The following is a 22191-nucleotide window of genomic DNA, read 5'->3' on the forward strand; positions in this document are numbered from 1 at the left end:
TTTATGTCAAGCATCATCTTAATAGAGAGGATTTAAGATTAAAGATTTGATATTCTCATCATTCTAACCACCATAATTATACGGTCACAACATACAAACACACAATCAAGTATATAGAAGACTTTACAATACCACCCAATACATATCAATCGCTATTTAGAGTTTATCTAACACATAGACATAAACCATAACCTACCTCCACCGAAGAATCGTGATCAAGCAAGCTATCTCCCCAATGCCCTTTTGCTTTCCTCTTCGTTCTCTCTCTCGCTCGTTCGTTCTCCCTCTCTGTCTTTTTCTTTTTCTTCTTAGATTCTTTTCTTTTACCCTAATTATCATATAATTCATTATGATAAAAGTAACCCATTATTTATTTCAACGTTATCTCCTTTAACCCTCCAAGTAATTAAATTATTAGACTTAACCCACTAATTTCGTAAAGTTTTTCATGAATAGTCCAAAACACCCCTTTAAACTTTTAGCAGAATTCCGACCCAGTTAAGTTTACGCAACCTGTGACGGTCTGTCATGTCTGCGACGATCCGTCCTGCATGTTCGTCACAAAGTTCAGAGAGTCAAATTCAGTAAAGGGTTTGTGACGGTCTGTCGTACCTACGACGGTCCGTCCTGCAGTTCCGTCGCGAAGTTCAGAGAGTCGATCTCAGTACCCAGATTTTCAGAGTTTAAGTGTTTTGGAACGAAGGCCCTCGACGGTCCGTCGTGCCTATGACGGTTCGTCCTACTTGTCGTCGAGGGTAATGAGAAAAATAGAAGAAGAAACTCACAAGTATGGGACGACGGAATCCATCACGGGCCGTCGTGACCATGACGGTCCGTCGCGTGGTCCGTCGACCCAGTCAGTTTTTATCAAAATAATCTTACTGCTCGAATCGACTAAACAGGTCGTTACAATGTTAACTTATGATACATTTATGTGGAATTTAACTAAAGATTACATATAAGAATTTGTATGCACATTTTCATGTATAATTATAAAATAATTTAATTCGTTGTAGTTAGGTTTTTTCAATTTAAAACTTAAAATTTTTGTATTTTTATTAAATTTCTTAATAATGCAATCAATAATAAGAAGAAAAATGTTAGATATAAACAGTTAATTTGTTTTAAATGTGAAAGTTGCAAGTTCAAAATTTATTATAAATATATAAATTTGTCAAATATTAAAAAATTCAAAATAGTTACAACTAAATTTCCATCAAATTTGCTAAGAGATAAGTTTGAGTTTTTTAAAATTATATTCATGCAAACTAAAAGGAAAAGAATCAAAAGATAAATACCACACTAATATTAACTTTCTCATCCACATAACATTAAGTTTGTTCAGTTTTAACATTCAATTTTAAAATTAAATATTTTTTTATATCATAAAAGTTATATAGGTGGTCGTATATGTCCTTTTTGTAAGTGGATTGTTAGTTTTTTTCTTTTATTTATGAAAATTATGAGTTAATTAAAAGATAAAAACTTAAAACATGTGAGTTGTGTAATGTTATTGTTTTTTTTAATGATATTCCTATTAATATTTAGATTATCATTAATTAATTATCATTTTAAAAGGGTCCTTTTTAAAAAATAGTCATATCTAATCAAGTATGAATTATTTGCAGTTATATTAAATTTAAAACTAAAATTTTAAGAATGCAAAACGTAAAAATTTTATAATTTATTTGTATAATCACAAAATATAAATAGAGTAAATCACGTTTTTTTACCACTTATTAATAGCTACTTCAAGATTAATTCTTGTCCCCTATAATGATTACATTAATTAATTTACCTCCAATTATTATTATAATTAATTTTAAAAAGTATGATGATTTCAAAAGTTAAGGTAATTGATTAATAACTATATTTTCAGAAAAAAAATTGATTACTCCTACACGTGTACAATTTCTTCTCCTAAACTATAGGCACATAATAATTCATTTATCTCCACTTTAAATAATTTACATGAAAAATTAATAATATTTTTTTAATATTAAATAATTATAAAAATAAAAATAGATATTTGATTTAAAAAAACTAAAGGTTCAAACAACATGTAAGAGGATTACTCAATAATGGTCTATGGATATGAATGGTACATAGTATTAGGTAAATATATTAATTTTGAAAGGAATTAATATATAAATCAAAATTAATTTATTTTTAATATTTTTAATCATCCATCCTTATTATAAGAGGGAGAAAATTTATTATTATCTATTTATATATGTAATAGGAGAGAAAATACAATTACTATAAAATGTATATAAAATAAATTTATTCATACAACTAGGACCAATTTACTTCTTTTTATCTTAAAAATAGATTCTTTTTTTATATTGTTATTAAATATTAAATAATTACGAATACTTAAAATTTAATAAAATTTCCCACTAATAATTTGACTTGAAGATTAAATAATATTTTTGAAATATGTGGTTTTGAATTATGCATTTATAAAACATTTAAATTTGTGTTTTGTTTTAGTTTTATAGTATTAAATATTTGATGTGGAGAGTTGAAATTTGATTTTCTTTAAGAAAAAAACCTTTATAATTGCTTAACATCAATACATCATGACATAAAAAATGTAGTTATGATTCATAACTATAAGAATAACATTATAACAAAAAATTTATATTCTAAATATATTTCATAAATTACTTTTGATTTAATTACGTTTGAAATATCCGCGCAACGCGCCGATACGAATACTAGTTATCACTTAAAAGAAAATAAACACACGAGAGAATAAGGATATCAAATTACCATTTGGGAAGAACTCAACTTTGCAACAAAGGAGATGAGTCAAATTCATTTTGCGATCTTTCATTTCGGCGATCATATTTAAGATATCACCATACTATCTCTATCATACATATGACCTTACACGAAGCAAAAATGCATGGTCAACCAAAACAAAAAACCCATGGATTTTCAAAAGAAAGGATTAACTACGGGGCCAAAGAGTCTCCTCCAAGACTCTTTAACCAATCAAGCAAAGACAGATTGAATGAAAGAAAAAAGTTGCTACACAACTCACCCAAATGAAAATAGACTCGCAACTATAGATTTGTTAATTCCTTCCCCTAGGGGACGTGCTAATAGCAACACAAGTTTCATACAAAGGTGCCTTGAACAAGCAAGCAACAAAAACCTATTCAAAAAAAAGTGAACTACCTTATTAAGCTAGCTTGCGGACATCCTAGAAATGAGGCTTATCCTTGGGTCAAGGTTTCATTCAATGTTTTATCAAGAAGATTAATGGGTTATTTTAATGAGCCGGGTTAGAAAAATGGTCAGGTATATTTATTTATGTTCACTACCCCTCAAGGCTTAGAGGCATATTTAATCAAATGTGTATAACGGTAGAATTAGTTTTAACTTAAAACTCAAAGAGGATAAATATTAAACTATCCCCATAAATAGCTGGGCAAAAATCAGCATTTCTCATTTCATGAGACTGTACACAAAGGCCCTATTCCACAAGTAGGAAGCATACAAATCAAACAAGAAACTTCACAAAAAACCATCCTATACAAGGCTCCTGGCTGATCTCAAGAAATGCATCACTGAAGATTATCGAGTGGGATTGTCTACGATGTTCAATATCTTAACTCCTATAGTAACAAATACTACGCGCAGTAGCCAACCAACCTGACTTGCCTTAAATAAGGTAGGAATCGGCAAGGCTTCTGCACAAAAACAGATGCCAGCCACTGACATAAATGTTCCGTTAGTCCAAAGCATGGAACCCCTTCAAAAATCAAAATGATGTTCAATCCTCAAGATTTTACACCAGCCCTTCAAGGGAACAAACCCTCCTGTTTCAAAGAATAAAAAGAGAGGAAGAGTTGTGTTGCAGTATTAGGAGCCTATTATATAGTCTATATCCAAATACAAGCACACAAAAATAAGTGAGAAACAGAACCATTACCCTCTCACTGGTGTCAAAGCTCTTGTCTACCTCAGGCCAAAATCAATCAAATCCCAAGAAGATTCAGAATCATAATGATCATAGTCTTCATAGTTCTTGTAACAAAAAGACAACAATTCAGGTTCTGATTCAAATTGGTAAAGCACTCAGTTAAATCACTAAAGTTAGAGGAATCAAGAAGCAAAGGAACAAACCTTATCATACTTGCCAACATCAGCTGAATCTGCCTCGTCATCCACCTATAGTTGCAAATGTCATTTACAGTATTCTAAAACTTGTACTTGAAAGTTAAGCATTTGAATGGAAGGGACCAAATGCGTTGTTGCAAATGATAACTTATTACTCATCAAGCATGTCAGATAAGAAACATTTCAAATATTAAAGACATATATAAATATCCTAATAGAATCAATAGATATAAGATGTTATGTCATTTACAGTATCCGGAAACCTGTAATTTATAGTTAAGCATCTAAACGGGGAATCAGAAAGATAGAAGCATTATCCACAAGGAACTTGTAATTTATCAAACAGATCACAGTACAATGATTTTAAAAATTTGCAAGCAAAGGTAATGTAAGAGAGCAAATAAATACAAAAAAGAGCATTATGAGCTTTAGGTATAAAACTTCCACAGTTGAAGTAGCATTAAGCTCCTGATGCCTTCAGTAGATATAGGACTTGGTAATCTAGTTTCTGTGTGGAAATCTATAGGCAGAACTGTTCGCTTAGATGGTCATCTAAGGCAAATGTTTATTCTTAAGAGAGTCTAGTATGTTTGCTCGAGAGACTAATAGTATTTGCAGATAATGAGTATGAAAAAACAATTCTGGAATCCGGACTATTTTTATCCATACATGATCAATATTGTATATAATGTCATTAAGGAATCTATGTCCTCTGCTAGAGAATCTTGTTACTGGATTAGCAAGACTGTAACTTCATCATGTTTTACAAGCTTTGAAACAGAAAAAGCATCAACTTCTTAACAGAACGAATTCTTCATTTCAGAAAACTCAGGAAGTTCAATTAAGGCTGAAATTTCGGAATCTTCAAATGACATTTAGCCCTGTACTATAGGAAATTCGGAAAAGGACGTCATACAATATGAAACAAGGAAATGCATCATCAGCCAGCAGAGTCCATTTAGGAGCACAATATCTAAAGTGACAATCAATTATTATTCAAGGAATAAGCAATAGTAGCGGAACAAAGAAATGCGACATGCAGATTACCCTCCATAGCATATCATTCTCCTCTTTGTGCAAAAGTTTCACATGTGCAAGATTAATTATCTCGGCTTTCATGAAGTACAAAATCTTCTCCTGAAATTTTTTCAGTTCAATTACATTAATAAACACTTCAATGAACAAATGGGTGATGAAACATGATTAGCTAGCATTGTTTGATAAAACAAATATAGCCAAAAGCTCAAATAAACAACTAAAAGTACCAAACAAACTGGTACCTTACGTGTCATGTTTTTCCACGTCTCAAAACCTCTGTTATCTACTTCAAACTCATTTCCGTCAATGTTTTTCTTCACAAAATCCTCCCTGCAACACCAAACGCGTGAGGCCATGACCACTTAAGACGACACTTTTTCTTTATACACATAATACTAACATACTAAACAAATTAAATAGATATCCGCAACATGGTTATTCTTTAACGTAAAGATTTGGCACACACATTGAATATGTTAAGGTAAAATACATAAACATACCATTTAAATTGAACATCTATATCCCTTAAATTGGGTGTGCACTTAAACATGTATACAATTAGCACAAATAAACACACGCGTCCTATATGACAATTTGCGTAAAATATACATGTCCTACATGGCAATTTGCGTGAAATATACCTGTGCTACATGACAATTTATTTGTATCATGTCATGTAAGATACGTTTATATAAATTTAAATGTGTATTTGAGCAAGTTAAGGGACATTGTTTATATATTACGCCTATACTAAACAAGCCTATCTAAACTCATACATTCAAATAAATAACTAAAGAGAAAGATAAGAGGCAACAAACATGAAAATTCGAAAAGCCGATCTGGGTTGGTGAATAAGCCTCTTCCCCTTAACAATGGTTCTGCTCCTGGGTTGGCATTTCAATTTCTTTACAATTTTTCTGGGTTCACATTCATGCATGTCAGCCAACGCAATAGCCACTGAGACTCCACATGTTTCACTGCAAATACACCCACATTACACAATAAAAAAAAACCTACATAAATTATTCATCAGAAAGAGGGGGAAAAAAGTAGTATTGTACCATTTTTGAAAAGCACTGCCATCAGGACCACGATGTATTTGGATACCAAAAACCCTTTTCCTTGTTCTAGCTTGGTACATCATTGAATAATGGGTCTCTCTCTGTAACTATTATTAACTTAGATTCTACAGGACAATTGGAATCGCCATTAATGGCTATTATAAGGATCCAAATTAAACTAACATGCGCCTAATGTTTAGGATAATTTGCTTAAGAATTAAGAAGTAATTAAAGGGTTGCAGGATAAGGTGGTCATTGAGGGCATATTTTAGCGGGACAATGGTATGTTTTGGTTAAGCTGCGCGGGCGGGGCTCAAAGAAATGTTAAGTGAAGCGCCTTCTAGAAAAAGGGCAAATATTTCCCGCGATGAATGAAAGTGAGATCCTATAAGGAAATGACACGTCAAAGTGAATCTGCACGATCAGCAGCGTGTGGCGTTTCGAAAAGTGATACGTTCGAAGTTTAAGATAAAATTATTATGTTAAATATATAAAATTATTTATTAATTTTGTGGTCCTAAATATCTCACGTGAAAAGTTGTTATAAAAAAAGAAAGGGATCATTCTTTTAAAAGCAAATTAAAGAAAAAAGAGAAAAAGATTATTCTTTTTTAAACCGAGAGATTATTAATTAATAGTAAACACTTTTCCACAAAATTCTGCTTGTAAAAAAATCCTCTAAATTCGTGGAAATTCGAATACATCCTACAACGTCCAATACATTTAATTGTTCATGCATGTTATGTTAGGGATTTTAAAATTTTCAATTTAGGATGTGTTTGGTAGGAAAGAAAATATTTTTCGGTGTTTGGTTGGGTAATATGTTTTGGAAGTAACTCATTTTCCTCAAATTTAAGAAAAATGACTTTCCTTCAAAACTTAAGAAAAAACATTTTCCAAAACTCTCTTCCAATTTCCCCATACCTACCAAACCCTACCAGCCCCCAACCCACCCCCTACCTCTAAAAAAAATTAAGTTTATGTTTTAAAAAATATTATCAACTGCAAAATTCATTAAATTCTTTCACCCCTACCCTCGGACCCACACCACGGAAAAAAATTTAAGTTAGCATTTTTTTAAAAAAAATCAACTTCAAAAATTATTTTTTACTCTAGTAAAAAATAAAAGATATTTCTCAAAAAAAATTTCATTCAAAAATAAAAAACTAAAATATTTTCTACTAACGAACCAAATATGAGAAAATAAGTCAAATACCTACTTGTTTTCCGGAAAAATATTTTCCATGAAGAACATTTTTCTTCATACCAAACACACCCCTAATTGTTCATGCATGTTTTTGTTAGATTATAAAATTAGTATATTTATTAAATTATTACATTGTTAATGTTAGAGAAAATGCACAAGTATCCCCTCAACCTATGTCTGAAATCCCAGAGACACACTTATACTATACTAAGGTCCTATTACCCCCCTGAACTTATTTTATAAGTAATTTTCTACCCCTTTTTGGCCTACATGGCACTAGCTTGAAAGAAAAAGTCAACCAGCGTTAGGCCCACAAGATAGTGCCACGTAGGCCGAAAAGGGGTAAAAAAATTATTAATAAAATAAGTTCAGGAAGGTAATAAGACCTTAGTATAGTATAAGTGTGTCTCTGAGATTTCGGGCATAAGTTGAGGGGTACTTGTGCATGATCCCTTAATGTTATTATTAGGGAAAATGCATAAGTACCCCCTCAACGTATGCATGAAATCTTAGAGACACTTATATTATATTAAGGTCATATTACCCCCCTGAACTTATTTTATAAATAATTTTATCCCTTTTTGGCCTACGTGACACTAGTTTAAAAAAAATGTCAACACACGCTGGACGCACAAGATAATGTCATGTAGGACGAAAAGGGATAGAAAATTATTTATAAAATAAGTTTTGGGGGTAATAGAACCTTAGTGTAGTATAAGTATCTCTCTGAGATTTTGGGCATAGGTTGAGGGAGACCTGTGCATTACCCTTATTATTATTATAAGAATTGTTACATTTTTCATTGTAAGATTTTAATATTGTCTAATATTGTTGTTAGCATTGTTAGATTTAGTAATTGGTTGAATTCTTATGTTTCTTGTGTTCTTGAATCATGAGACTTAGTAATTTTTCGTCATGTTTAATTTGTTCTTAAATTCGTTCAAACTTGTTTGTGAATTTAGGAATTCGTGTTTATATATAGGAAGATGCATTGTTCATGTTTTTGGAATAGCAAATTTCTTTTACATGGTAAAATTTCTTTTGGGGAAAAAATAAAGTACTGTAGTTGGTCCAAAAAAATTAGAAGCATAGTTAAAAATTTGAATTTATACATTTGGAAAAGGGTTAAAAATATTCTCAAAACATCAGAAATAGCTCAAATATACCTTGAACTATATTTCGATTCAAATATACTCTTTTCGTCAAACTATATACTCAAAAATACCATTCTCATTAGAGTCTGTTAAAACCCACTTGGATGCCACATGACATGTCACATAAGTCAATAGGGTTCCACTTATGCTACGTAGACTAATGAACTTACCTCTAATTTCCTCAAATTTTCTGCATTTCCCTTAGAATTTACAAACAATTTCACTGAAGAACATAAAATTCATTTCCCTCATTTCTCCATTTCCTTTGTTTGGTATGTGTGATGTAATAGGGAGGCATCTAAAACACATCAATTTCCCGTTATGAAATCTGTAATGATGATCAAATTTATCGCGTTAGTTTGTGTAGGTTGCTCCATATAAGAGAATTCAGAAAGTTGCATTTGTGGCTTCCATACCCAAGAATCCTTCTGGATTTAATAAAGTTAATTAGCAACATCAAAACTCTGAGAACAAAAAACGATGATTTTTGCATTTTAGTAAGTGTAACTTTTTCAGCTAGTCTTGTTATTGTGCTAAATAATGAGTGTGTACTGAAGCTTATTCTCGTTTATTATAACAAATGTAAAAGTTTTTGATGTGGTTATATTTCTCCTTATGAGGGAGAAGGGGTTCTATGTTCTTCAGTGAAATCGTTTCTAAATTCTAAGAAAAATGGAGAAAATTGGAGGAAATTAGGGGTTAGTTTATTAGTCTACGTGGCATGAGTGGAACCCTATTGGCTTATGTGGCATGTCATGTGGCATTCACGTGACATACAAGTGACGTTTATGATTCCGTTAATGAGAAGGGTATTTTTGATCCTATAGTTTGACGGGAAGGATATATTTAAGCCAAAATATAATTCAAGAATATTTTTGACCGTTTCCGTTATACATTTGACAAATTTTGAGTAAATCGATAAAAAGGAGTCCGAAGTCAAAACAAAAAATATTGTCAATCAAGTGATTCAATAAAAATGAATCCGAAGTCAAAACAAAAAAAAATTGCCAAAAATTCTAAGGGCATCTCATATTTTTTTAAAAAATTAAAACGGCAAAATCGCTAATGTCAAAGAATTTACCTTTGATATATATGAATGCAGTTATCGCTGCTATGGTAGTAACATTTTCACAGATTTTTTTATTTTTTTTCATGTAATTGCTACTTTGGCATCTTTTTAAAAAAATCTTTTACTTAATTTTTTTTTAAAAAAATATTTATTTTTTAAAAGAAATCGTTACCTTGTAGCATTTTTTCCTGATTTTTTTCTTTTCTTAATTTTTTTTTTGAAAATCGCTTTTTATTAAAAATAAAAAAATCTTTGACTAGGCAGCGAAATTCCCCCTCCAAATAAAAAAATAATTTTCAGGCTGCCAAGGCAGCGAATGCAAAAAGAAAAAGAAAAAAAACGTTGCTAGGTTAGCGATTTCAATTTTATTTTATAACAAAACTGTCAAAGCAACGATTTTCATGAGATATTTTTTTTAAAAAAAAACCTATGAAAACGCTGCCATAGCAGCGATATTAGGGGGAGAAAAGAATTTTTTTTGGAGAAAATCGTTGCTCGGGCAATAATTTTTAATTTTAATGGAGTAAACGGTGTTTTTTGTGTTAAAGGAAAATCACTTTAACAGTGGCCCTTTTGATTTAAAATAAATATGATGACTCTGAAATTTTTCATAAATTTTATAGTCCTTTTAACTCCTAACTATGAGAAAAAGCTAGAAAGTGACAATAGTCAATGAATAATTAAGAAGGAAAATTAAAAAATTATAGTGAGTAAATATGAAACGAACTTTTAGAATTTTTAAAAATAAATATGAAATTTAAATCAAAATTAGTTCCTTAAATCTAATATCACCTTTAAAATATCTCCACTATATTATAATTCCTGCCTCCAGTAATTCATACTTTCTTATTAGTCATCCATCTAAACTAACACTTAGAAGTGAATAATATTGTCAAGAATTAAATTAAATTAAATACTTTATCCATTAATTTAGTGTTTTTATATAATTTTAATAATTAATTACTATCAAATTGTCACGACCCAAAACCGAGCCGCGACTGGCACCCACATTTACCCTCCTATGTGAGCGAACCGACCAATCTAAACCTTAACATTTCAATTTAATATCAACATAAAGCAATGCGGAAGACTTAAACTCATTAATAAAAGACAATTCAATAACTTCTAAAATTCNGCAGGTCCGTCGCCAAGTTCAGAGAGTCGATTTCAGTACCCAAATTTCAGAAGTCTAAGTATTCTGGAACGAGACACCTGCGACGGTCCGTCGTGCCCACGACGGTTCGTCCTGCAGGTCCGTCGCCAAGTTCAGAGAGTCGATTTCAGTACCCAAATTTCAGAAGTCTAAGTATTCTGGAACGAGACACCTGCGACGGTCCGTCGTGCCCACGACGGTTCGTCCTGCAGGTCCGTCGCCAAGTTCAGAGAGTCGATTTCAGTACCCAAATTTCAGAAGTCTAAGTATTCTGGAACGAGACACCTGCGACGGTCCGTCGTGCCCACGACGGTTCGTCCTGCAGGTCCGTCGCCAAGTTCAGAGAGTCGATTTCAGTACCCAAATTTCAGAAGTCTAAGTATTCTGGAACGAGACACCTGCGACGGTCCGTCGTGCCCACGACGGTTCGTCCTGCAGGTCCGTCGCCAAGTTCAGAGAGTCGATTTCAGTACCCAAATTTCAGAAGTCTAAGTATTCTGGAACGAGACACCTGCGACGGTCCGTCGTGCCCACGACGGTTCGTCCTGCAGGTCCGTCGCCAAGTTCAGAGAGTCGATTTCAGTACCCAAATTTCAGAAGTCTAAGTATTCTGGAACGAGACACCTGCGACGGTCCGTCGTGCCCACGACGGTTCGTCCTGCAGGTCCGTCGCCAAGTTCAGAGAGTCGATTTCAGTACCCAAATTTCAGAAGTCTAAGTATTCTGGAACGAGACACCTGCGACGGTCCGTCGTGCCCACGACGGTTCGTCCTGCAGGTCCGTCGCCAAGTTCAGAGAGTCGATTTCAGTACCCAAATTTCAGAAGTCTAAGTATTCTGGAACGAGACACCTGCGACGGTCCGTCGTGCCCACGACGGTTCGTCCTGCAGGTCCGTCGCCAAGTTCAGAGAGTCGATTTCAGTACCCAAATTTCAGAAGTCTAAGTATTCTGGAACGAGACACCTGCGACGGTCCGTCGTGCCCACGACGGTTCGTCCTGCAGGTCCGTCGCCAAGTTCAGAGAGTCGATTTCAGTACCCAAATTTCAGAAGTCTAAGTATTCTGGAACGAGACACCTGCGACGGTCCGTCGTGCCCACGACGGTTCGTCCTGCAGGTCCGTCGCCAAGTTCAGAGAGTCGATTTCAGTACCCAAATTTCAGAAGTCTAAGTATTCTGGAACGAGACACCTGCGACGGTCCGTCGTGCCCACGACGGTTCGTCCTGCAGGTCCGTCGCCAAGTTCAGAGAGTCGATTTCAGTACCCAAATTTCAGAAGTCTAAGTATTCTGGAACGAGACACCTGCGACGGTCCGTCGTGCCCACGACGGTTCGTCCTGCAGGTCCGTCGCCAAGTTCAGAGAGTCGATTTCAGTACCCAAATTTCAGAAGTCTAAGTATTCTGGAACGAGACACCTGCGACGGTCCGTCGTGCCCACGACGGTTCGTCCTGCAGGTCCGTCGCCAAGTTCAGAGAGTCGATTTCAGTACCCAAATTTCAGAAGTCTAAGTATTCTGGAACGAGACACCTGCGACGGTCCGTCGTGCCCACGACGGTTCGTCCTGCAGGTCCGTCGCCAAGTTCAGAGAGTCGATTTCAGTACCCAAATTTCAGAAGTCTAAGTATTCTGGAACGAGACACCTGCGACGGTCCGTCGTGCCCACGACGGTTCGTCCTGCAGGTCCGTCGCCAAGTTCAGAGAGTCGATTTCAGTACCCAAATTTCAGAAGTCTAAGTATTCTGGAACGAGACACCTGCGACGGTCCGTCGTGCCCACGACGGTTCGTCCTGCAGGTCCGTCGCCAAGTTCAGAGAGTCGATTTCAGTACCCAAATTTCAGAAGTCTAAGTATTCTGGAACGAGACACCTGCGACGGTCCGTCGTGCCCACGACGGTTCGTCCTGCAGGTCCGTCGCCAAGTTCAGAGAGTCGATTTCAGTACCCAAATTTCAGAAGTCTAAGTATTCTGGAACGAGACACCTGCGACGGTCCGTCGTGCCCACGACGGTTCGTCCTGCAGGTCCGTCGCCAAGTTCAGAGAGTCGATTTCAGTACCCAAATTTCAGAAGTCTAAGTATTCTGGAACGAGACACCTGCGACGGTCCGTCGTGCCCACGACGGTTCGTCCTGCAGGTCCGTCGCCAAGTTCAGAGAGTCGATTTCAGTACCCAAATTTCAGAAGTCTAAGTATTCTGGAACGAGACACCTGCGACGGTCCGTCGTGCCCACGACGGTTCGTCCTGCAGGTCCGTCGCCAAGTTCAGAGAGTCGATTTCAGTACCCAAATTTCAGAAGTCTAAGTATTCTGGAACGAGACACCTGCGACGGTCCGTCGTGCCCACGACGGTTCGTCCTGCAGGTCCGTCGCCAAGTTCAGAGAGTCGATTTCAGTACCCAAATTTCAGAAGTCTAAGTATTCTGGAACGAGACACCTGCGACGGTCCGTCGTGCCCACGACGGTTCGTCCTGCAGGTCCGTCGCCAAGTTCAGAGAGTCGATTTCAGTACCCAAATTTCAGAAGTCTAAGTATTCTGGAACGAGACACCTGCGACGGTCCGTCGTGCCCACGACGGTTCGTCCTGCAGGTCCGTCGCCAAGTTCAGAGAGTCGATTTCAGTACCCAAATTTCAGAAGTCTAAGTATTCTGGAACGAGACACCTGCGACGGTCCGTCGTGCCCACGACGGTTCGTCCTGCAGGTCCGTCGCCAAGTTCAGAGAGTCGATTTCAGTACCCAAATTTCAGAAGTCTAAGTATTCTGGAACGAGACACCTGCGACGGTCCGTCGTGCCCACGACGGTTCGTCCTGCAGGTCCGTCGCCAAGTTCAGAGAGTCGATTTCAGTACCCAAATTTCAGAAGTCTAAGTATTCTGGAACGAGACACCTGCGACGGTCCGTCGTGCCCACGACGGTTCGTCCTGCAGGTCCGTCGCCAAGTTCAGAGAGTCGATTTCAGTACCCAAATTTCAGAAGTCTAAGTATTCTGGAACGAGACACCTGCGACGGTCCGTCGTGCCCACGACGGTTCGTCCTGCAGGTCCGTCGCCAAGTTCAGAGAGTCGATTTCAGTACCCAAATTTCAGAAGTCTAAGTATTCTGGAACGAGACACCTGCGACGGTCCGTCGTGCCCACGACGGTTCGTCCTGCAGGTCCGTCGCCAAGTTCAGAGAGTCGATTTCAGTACCCAAATTTCAGAAGTCTAAGTATTCTGGAACGAGACACCTGCGACGGTCCGTCGTGCCCACGACGGTTCGTCCTGCAGGTCCGTCGCCAAGTTCAGAGAGTCGATTTCAGTACCCAAATTTCAGAAGTCTAAGTATTCTGGAACGAGACACCTGCGACGGTCCGTCGTGCCCACGACGGTTCGTCCTGCAGGTCCGTCGCCAAGTTCAGAGAGTCGATTTCAGTACCCAAATTTCAGAAGTCTAAGTATTCTGGAACGAGACACCTGCGACGGTCCGTCGTGCCCACGACGGTTCGTCCTGCAGGTCCGTCGCCAAGTTCAGAGAGTCGATTTCAGTACCCAAATTTCAGAAGTCTAAGTATTCTGGAACGAGACACCTGCGACGGTCCGTCGTGCCCACGACGGTTCGTCCTGCAGGTCCGTCGCCAAGTTCAGAGAGTCGATTTCAGTACCCAAATTTCAGAAGTCTAAGTATTCTGGAACGAGACACCTGCGACGGTCCGTCGTGCCCACGACGGTTCGTCCTGCAGGTCCGTCGCCAAGTTCAGAGAGTCGATTTCAGTACCCAAATTTCAGAAGTCTAAGTATTCTGGAACGAGACACCTGCGACGGTCCGTCGTGCCCACGACGGTTCGTCCTGCAGGTCCGTCGCCAAGTTCAGAGAGTCGATTTCAGTACCCAAATTTCAGAAGTCTAAGTATTCTGGAACGAGACACCTGCGACGGTCCGTCGTGCCCACGACGGTTCGTCCTGCAGGTCCGTCGCCAAGTTCAGAGAGTCGATTTCAGTACCCAAATTTCAGAAGTCTAAGTATTCTGGAACGAGACACCTGCGACGGTCCGTCGTGCCCACGACGGTTCGTCCTGCAGGTCCGTCGCCAAGTTCAGAGAGTCGATTTCAGTACCCAAATTTCAGAAGTCTAAGTATTCTGGAACGAGACACCTGCGACGGTCCGTCGTGCCCACGACGGTTCGTCCTGCAGGTCCGTCGCCAAGTTCAGAGAGTCGATTTCAGTACCCAAATTTCAGAAGTCTAAGTATTCTGGAACGAGACACCTGCGACGGTCCGTCGTGCCCACGACGGTTCGTCCTGCAGGTCCGTCGCCAAGTTCAGAGAGTCGATTTCAGTACCCAAATTTCAGAAGTCTAAGTATTCTGGAACGAGACACCTGCGACGGTCCGTCGTGCCCACGACGGTTCGTCCTGCAGGTCCGTCGCCAAGTTCAGAGAGTCGATTTCAGTACCCAAATTTCAGAAGTCTAAGTATTCTGGAACGAGACACCTGCGACGGTCCGTCGTGCCCACGACGGTTCGTCCTGCAGGTCCGTCGCCAAGTTCAGAGAGTCGATTTCAGTACCCAAATTTCAGAAGTCTAAGTATTCTGGAACGAGACACCTGCGACGGTCCGTCGTGCCCACGACGGTTCGTCCTGCAGGTCCGTCGCCAAGTTCAGAGAGTCGATTTCAGTACCCAAATTTCAGAAGTCTAAGTATTCTGGAACGAGACACCTGCGACGGTCCGTCGTGCCCACGACGGTTCGTCCTGCAGGTCCGTCGCCAAGTTCAGAGAGTCGATTTCAGTACCCAAATTTCAGAAGTCTAAGTATTCTGGAACGAGACACCTGCGACGGTCCGTCGTGCCCACGACGGTTCGTCCTGCAGGTCCGTCGCCAAGTTCAGAGAGTCGATTTCAGTACCCAAATTTCAGAAGTCTAAGTATTCTGGAACGAGACACCTGCGACGGTCCGTCGTGCCCACGACGGTTCGTCCTGCAGGTCCGTCGCCAAGTTCAGAGAGTCGATTTCAGTACCCAAATTTCAGAAGTCTAAGTATTCTGGAACGAGACACCTGCGACGGTCCGTCGTGCCCACGACGGTTCGTCCTGCAGGTCCGTCGCCAAGTTCAGAGAGTCGATTTCAGTACCCAAATTTCAGAAGTCTAAGTATTCTGGAACGAGACACCTGCGACGGTCCGTCGTGCCCACGACGGTTCGTCCTGCAGGTCCGTCGCCAAGTTCAGAGAGTCGATTTCAGTACCCAAATTTCAGAAGTCTAAGTATTCTGGAACGAGACACCTGCGACGGTCCGTCGTGCCCACGACGGTTCGTCCTGCAGGTCCGTCGCCAAGTTCAGAGAGTCGATTTCAGTACCCAAATTTCAGAAGTCTAAGTATTCTGGAACGAGACACCTGCGACGGTCCGTCGTGCCCACGACGGTTCGTCCTGCAGGTCCGTCGCCAAGTTCAGAGAGTCGATTTCAGTACCCAAATTTCAGAAGTCTAAGTATTCTGGAACGAGACACCTGCGACGGTCCGTCGTGCCCACGACGGTTCGTCCTGCAGGTCCGTCGCCAAGTTCAGAGAGTCGATTTCAGTACCCAAATTTCAGAAGTCTAAGTATTCTGGAACGAGACACCTGCGACGGTCCGTCGTGCCCACGACGGTTCGTCCTGCAGGTCCGTCGCCAAGTTCAGAGAGTCGATTTCAGTACCCAAATTTCAGAAGTCTAAGTATTCTGGAACGAGACACCTGCGACGGTCCGTCGTGCCCACGACGGTTCGTCCTGCAGGTCCGTCGCCAAGTTCAGAGAGTCGATTTCAGTACCCAAATTTCAGAAGTCTAAGTATTCTGGAACGAGACACCTGCGACGGTCCGTCGTGCCCACGACGGTTCGTCCTGCAGGTCCGTCGCCAAGTTCAGAGAGTCGATTTCAGTACCCAAATTTCAGAAGTCTAAGTATTCTGGAACGAGACACCTGCGACGGTCCGTCGTGCCCACGACGGTTCGTCCTGCAGGTCCGTCGCCAAGTTCAGAGAGTCGATTTCAGTACCCAAATTTCAGAAGTCTAAGTATTCTGGAACGAGACACCTGCGACGGTCCGTCGTGCCCACGACGGTTCGTCCTGCAGGTCCGTCGCCAAGTTCAGAGAGTCGATTTCAGTACCCAAATTTCAGAAGTCTAAGTATTCTGGAACGAGACACCTGCGACGGTCCGTCGTGCCCACGACGGTTCGTCCTGCAGGTCCGTCGCCAAGTTCAGAGAGTCGATTTCAGTACCCAAATTTCAGAAGTCTAAGTATTCTGGAACGAGACACCTGCGACGGTCCGTCGTGCCCACGACGGTTCGTCCTGCAGGTCCGTCGCCAAGTTCAGAGAGTCGATTTCAGTACCCAAATTTCAGAAGTCTAAGTATTCTGGAACGAGACACCTGCGACGGTCCGTCGTGCCCACGACGGTTCGTCCTGCAGGTCCGTCGCCAAGTTCAGAGAGTCGATTTCAGTACCCAAATTTCAGAAGTCTAAGTATTCTGGAACGAGACACCTGCGACGGTCCGTCGTGCCCACGACGGTTCGTCCTGCAGGTCCGTCGCCAAGTTCAGAGAGTCGATTTCAGTACCCAAATTTCAGAAGTCTAAGTATTCTGGAACGAGACACCTGCGACGGTCCGTCGTGCCCACGACGGTTCGTCCTGCAGGTCCGTCGCCAAGTTCAGAGAGTCGATTTCAGTACCCAAATTTCAGAAGTCTAAGTATTCTGGAACGAGACACCTGCGACGGTCCGTCGTGCCCACGACGGTTCGTCCTGCAGGTCCGTCGCCAAGTTCAGAGAGTCGATTTCAGTACCCAAATTTCAGAAGTCTAAGTATTCTGGAACGAGACACCTGCGACGGTCCGTCGTGCCCACGACGGTTCGTCCTGCAGGTCCGTCGCCAAGTTCAGAGAGTCGATTTCAGTACCCAAATTTCAGAAGTCTAAGTATTCTGGAACGAGACACCTGCGACGGTCCGTCGTGCCCACGACGGTTCGTCCTGCAGGTCCGTCGCCAAGTTCAGAGAGTCGATTTCAGTACCCAAATTTCAGAAGTCTAAGTATTCTGGAACGAGACACCTGCGACGGTCCGTCGTGCCCACGACGGTTCGTCCTGCAGGTCCGTCGCCAAGTTCAGAGAGTCGATTTCAGTACCCAAATTTCAGAAGTCTAAGTATTCTGGAACGAGACACCTGCGACGGTCCGTCGTGCCCACGACGGTTCGTCCTGCAGGTCCGTCGCCAAGTTCAGAGAGTCGATTTCAGTACCCAAATTTCAGAAGTCTAAGTATTCTGGAACGAGACACCTGCGACGGTCCGTCGTGCCCACGACGGTTCGTCCTGCAGGTCCGTCGCCAAGTTCAGAGAGTCGATTTCAGTACCCAAATTTCAGAAGTCTAAGTATTCTGGAACGAGACACCTGCGACGGTCCGTCGTGCCCACGACGGTTCGTCCTGCAGGTCCGTCGCCAAGTTCAGAGAGTCGATTTCAGTACCCAAATTTCAGAAGTCTAAGTATTCTGGAACGAGACACCTGCGACGGTCCGTCGTGCCCACGACGGTTCGTCCTGCAGGTCCGTCGCCAAGTTCAGAGAGTCGATTTCAGTACCCAAATTTCAGAAGTCTAAGTATTCTGGAACGAGACACCTGCGACGGTCCGTCGTGCCCACGACGGTTCGTCCTGCAGGTCCGTCGCCAAGTTCAGAGAGTCGATTTCAGTACCCAAATTTCAGAAGTCTAAGTATTCTGGAACGAGACACCTGCGACGGTCCGTCGTGCCCACGACGGTTCGTCCTGCAGGTCCGTCGCCAAGTTCAGAGAGTCGATTTCAGTACCCAAATTTCAGAAGTCTAAGTATTCTGGAACGAGACACCTGCGACGGTCCGTCGTGCCCACGACGGTTCGTCCTGCAGGTCCGTCGCCAAGTTCAGAGAGTCGATTTCAGTACCCAAATTTCAGAAGTCTAAGTATTCTGGAACGAGACACCTGCGACGGTCCGTCGTGCCCACGACGGTTCGTCCTGCAGGTCCGTCGCCAAGTTCAGAGAGTCGATTTCAGTACCCAATTTTCAGAAGTCTAAGTCTTTTGGAACGAGACCCCCTCGACGGCCCGTCGTGTCCATGACGGTCCGTCGTGGGTTCCGTCGACTCACACAGTTTTTCCAGAAATAAAATCTGCTGCTCAAAACGACTAAACAGGTCGTTACACAAATATTCAATGTACAATAACCATTAAATCATTAAATTTAATTAATTAAGTATTAAATGATAATATACACTTTATTAAATAATAAAATTTACTCATCAATACAAATAAACTAATCTAAATTTAAATGTGATTTAATTTATAACGAATATCTATATTTTTATAAATGGATCGTCGTTTGTAATTGTGTGATAGAACTAATAAACTCATGGGGACATGAAAAATGAATTTGTTGAAGGTGTTAAAGGATTTGTCAATCATGCAATGTCACTTGATCCTTTTCAAAGTCATGGGTTAATAAGTGTTGTCCTTGTGACCGATGCAACCTTATGCAATTTTTTGACATCGAAAACAATGAAGGTTGAGTCTATCGTAAGGTTTAACTCATAGATAGACACTTAAAGTTGTCCATATATTTCATTTGAACACTTTACCTTAGGTTTGTTTCAATTAATCATCTGCACTATTCAAAAAATTTAATTATCAAACACTTTATAGATAATCAATCAAAATAAGAGTGTGTGTTATACACTCGCGAATAACGTGTCATAGTAACTAATCAAAAGAAGTCATGTGGTATTGGGCCCAAATAACTATTAAAAATTAAATCAATAAGAAAAAATATATTTTTAGAAAGATAAAAAAAACCCCTTCCCCTTCTCTTCTTTCTTTAAACTCATCCCCACCGAAAAACACACATATGGTAAGAACATTAAATATTTCAAGTGTAGATACGTAATTTTTGACCGAACATAAGATTTTATACTATTTTTTATTCCTTAAATATTCCTTTTATGTTTGAGTAAGATATTTTAATTTTGTCTTATTTTTGTGAAGTTATTTTTATAGATTCAGAAACAACAAAAATAGAATCTTTTTTTAAGGTAAGTTCTATTTAAATTGGTAAAAAGCTAAATGAAGAGTCACAAAAATATATCTTCTTATAATTTAAATGTAATAAATAAACCAGTGTTTCTTAATTATATTTTAATTAGCCATTTAGTTTTTTTAATTGGTTCCAGATATTTAATATTTATTATTTATATATTGATATATTTAATTTTTAAGAATATTATCCATTATTATCACATCTACCCACAACTCCACTATCACTTCCCACACTCTCCCATGATCCTCTCCACTCACCCTCACACCCACATAAACTCCTACACACTATATATATACGTACAAAAAAAAAGGAAGAAGAAAAAAATTCAGCAAAAACACATGGAAGAAAATTCAGCAAGAGAGGAGAAGATTAGAAAACAAAAAAAAAGAAAAATCAGAAAAAAGAAAAAGACATCAAACAATAAAAAAACATTTTTATTTCCTTTCAAGAACCCAAAAAATAAAAAAAAAATTGTGGGTGTTCTAATCGAGGTTCAGTCAAGATCTTTGTGGTATTCAACTTTAACTTAACTTTTAATTTATCTATGGAATGTGATATAATCTTATGGATTTTTTATATAAATACTTTTGTTTCATTCATAATTCAATTGAAATAAAATGTAAAATTTAATATATTTGTTGTTATTTATTGTTGTACAATTTTGAAGCTTTGAATAAGTTTCTAGTTAATGTCAAATAGAATCTCATTGAATATAAAAAATTAATTAAGAATTTAGAGTTAGTACATTGAGTTTTGAAAAAAATGTTAGTTGTGATCTCTTAAAATAAATGGGTCATAACATTTTTTCTTGTCTTGATTTAAATAATAATGATAAAGTAGGTATAGCTAGACTAATGAATAAATAAACAAATTATTTTTGTTATATGTTATCACACAAAAATAATATTTATTTTAACAAATATTATTGTATTGTTGTAGTAAGAAGTGAAATTAACTTTAAGAGTAATAAAAATATAAAATATTAACATATAAAATGAAAGATATAAAAATAGCGCAAAATTATATATTGTATCCTCAACATTTAAATTTATTTATATAATTTAGTTTTATGTATGAAGGAAAGATATTTGTTTCAATGAGTAGATGAATTTTAGGCATATTAATAAATATTTGTTTCGATTAAGAATGAGGTTACACATCTTTTTTGAGACATTAAAAATTCAAGGATGCTGTGACGCACCTTGTTTAAAAATATAAATAACTTTATTAATTTGAAGTAACACTTATTAGGTGGGAGGAACTTGAGAGATGAAGACAATTATGTCTTCAAATGTCAAAGTCGAGAATGCAGTTATGCATGTGATTTGAAACCAAATAAAATTTCAACAATAAAAATGCAAGCAACTCATGACCTAAAAATAATATATCCAAAAATATTTTAAAATAAGTATAAGTCAATAAAAGCGACCGTTCTAAAACCATGAGACTAGAGAGATGCCTAATACCTTCGTCTCGGTCAACAAAATTCCTTACCTGACTTTTTGGTTCGCAGATCAAAATAAAGAGTCATTTTCTTTTGGTTAGGGATAAAAAAGAAAAGGTGACTTGGAACACCATAACTAAATTCCAAGTGACGACTCTGAAAGAAAATAAAATAATATTTAATCAATAACGTCACTTAAATTGGAAAACCCTGTCGCCGTGCGGTAAAAGGGGTGTGACGATAAGGGATATTTTAGATTTTTTATTCGTAATATTGTTATCAAGAAAATGAAATTTCGCCCGAAATAATGATCATCGATATTCACTGATGCTTATTATTTTAATTTTGTATTATTTTTATCATGCACAGATTGATGTTAGAATTGAAAAATATATGAAATATAAAAAGTGAGTTTCATCTTCTTACCAATTTATATATTTTTTGCATCTCTTGTTTTTACATTTATATTCAATTTATATTTGGGTTTGATTCGACAAAAAAGATGAAAAAGGAAGAGATATGTATGGTGACAACGGTGATACCATTTTTTTCCGATGAAAACCCATTGAAATGTATGGTTGATTGTTTGAATGGTTAATGTCGTTTGATGATGGTAGACTTGTGGATAGTTATTGTCACGACCCAAAACGAGCCGCGAGTGGCACCCACACTTATCTTACTAGGTGAGCGAACCAACAATCTAAATCCCGACGTTTACCAGTATATAAATTTTAAATAGTAAATAAAATGCGGAAGATCCAAACTCATTAACGAAATAAATTAAATAACTTCTAAAGTATAATACTCATTATCCCCAAAATCTGGAAGTCATCACATCAAGAACATCTATCCTCAAA

The 22191-nt window shown here is 38.7% G+C and overlaps 1 protein-coding gene across 4 annotated transcripts in view; it reads right to left on the minus strand.

Moving 5' to 3' along the window:
• Positions 1-3405: 3405 nt before the first annotated feature.
• LOC107022658 overlaps positions 3406-22191 on the minus strand; it is a 30883-nt gene continuing 12097 nt past the window's right edge. For 2 of the 4 annotated variants that reach the window (XM_027917659.1, XM_027917658.1), the window contains exons 3-9: positions 6231-6337; positions 5988-6146; positions 5412-5499; positions 5179-5268; positions 4138-4182; positions 3944-4038; positions 3406-3830 (exon numbers count right to left, since the gene is read on the minus strand). In XM_027917659.1, the coding sequence (XP_027773460.1) occupies positions 3970-4038; positions 4138-4182; positions 5179-5268; positions 5412-5499; positions 5988-6146; positions 6231-6337 (558 nt within the window). In that variant the 3' untranslated portion in view covers positions 3406-3830; positions 3944-3969. Of the gene's footprint in view, positions 3831-3943; positions 4039-4137; positions 4183-5178; positions 5269-5411; positions 5500-5987; positions 6147-6230; positions 6356-22191 lie in introns of all 4 variants that reach the window. The other 2 variants (XM_015223254.2, XM_027917660.1) reach the window with 2 other exon arrangements.

This window comes from Solanum pennellii, chromosome 6 (genome assembly GCF_001406875.1).
Source record: "Solanum pennellii chromosome 6, SPENNV200".
Classification (NCBI taxonomy): domain Eukaryota; kingdom Viridiplantae; phylum Streptophyta; class Magnoliopsida; order Solanales; family Solanaceae; genus Solanum; species Solanum pennellii.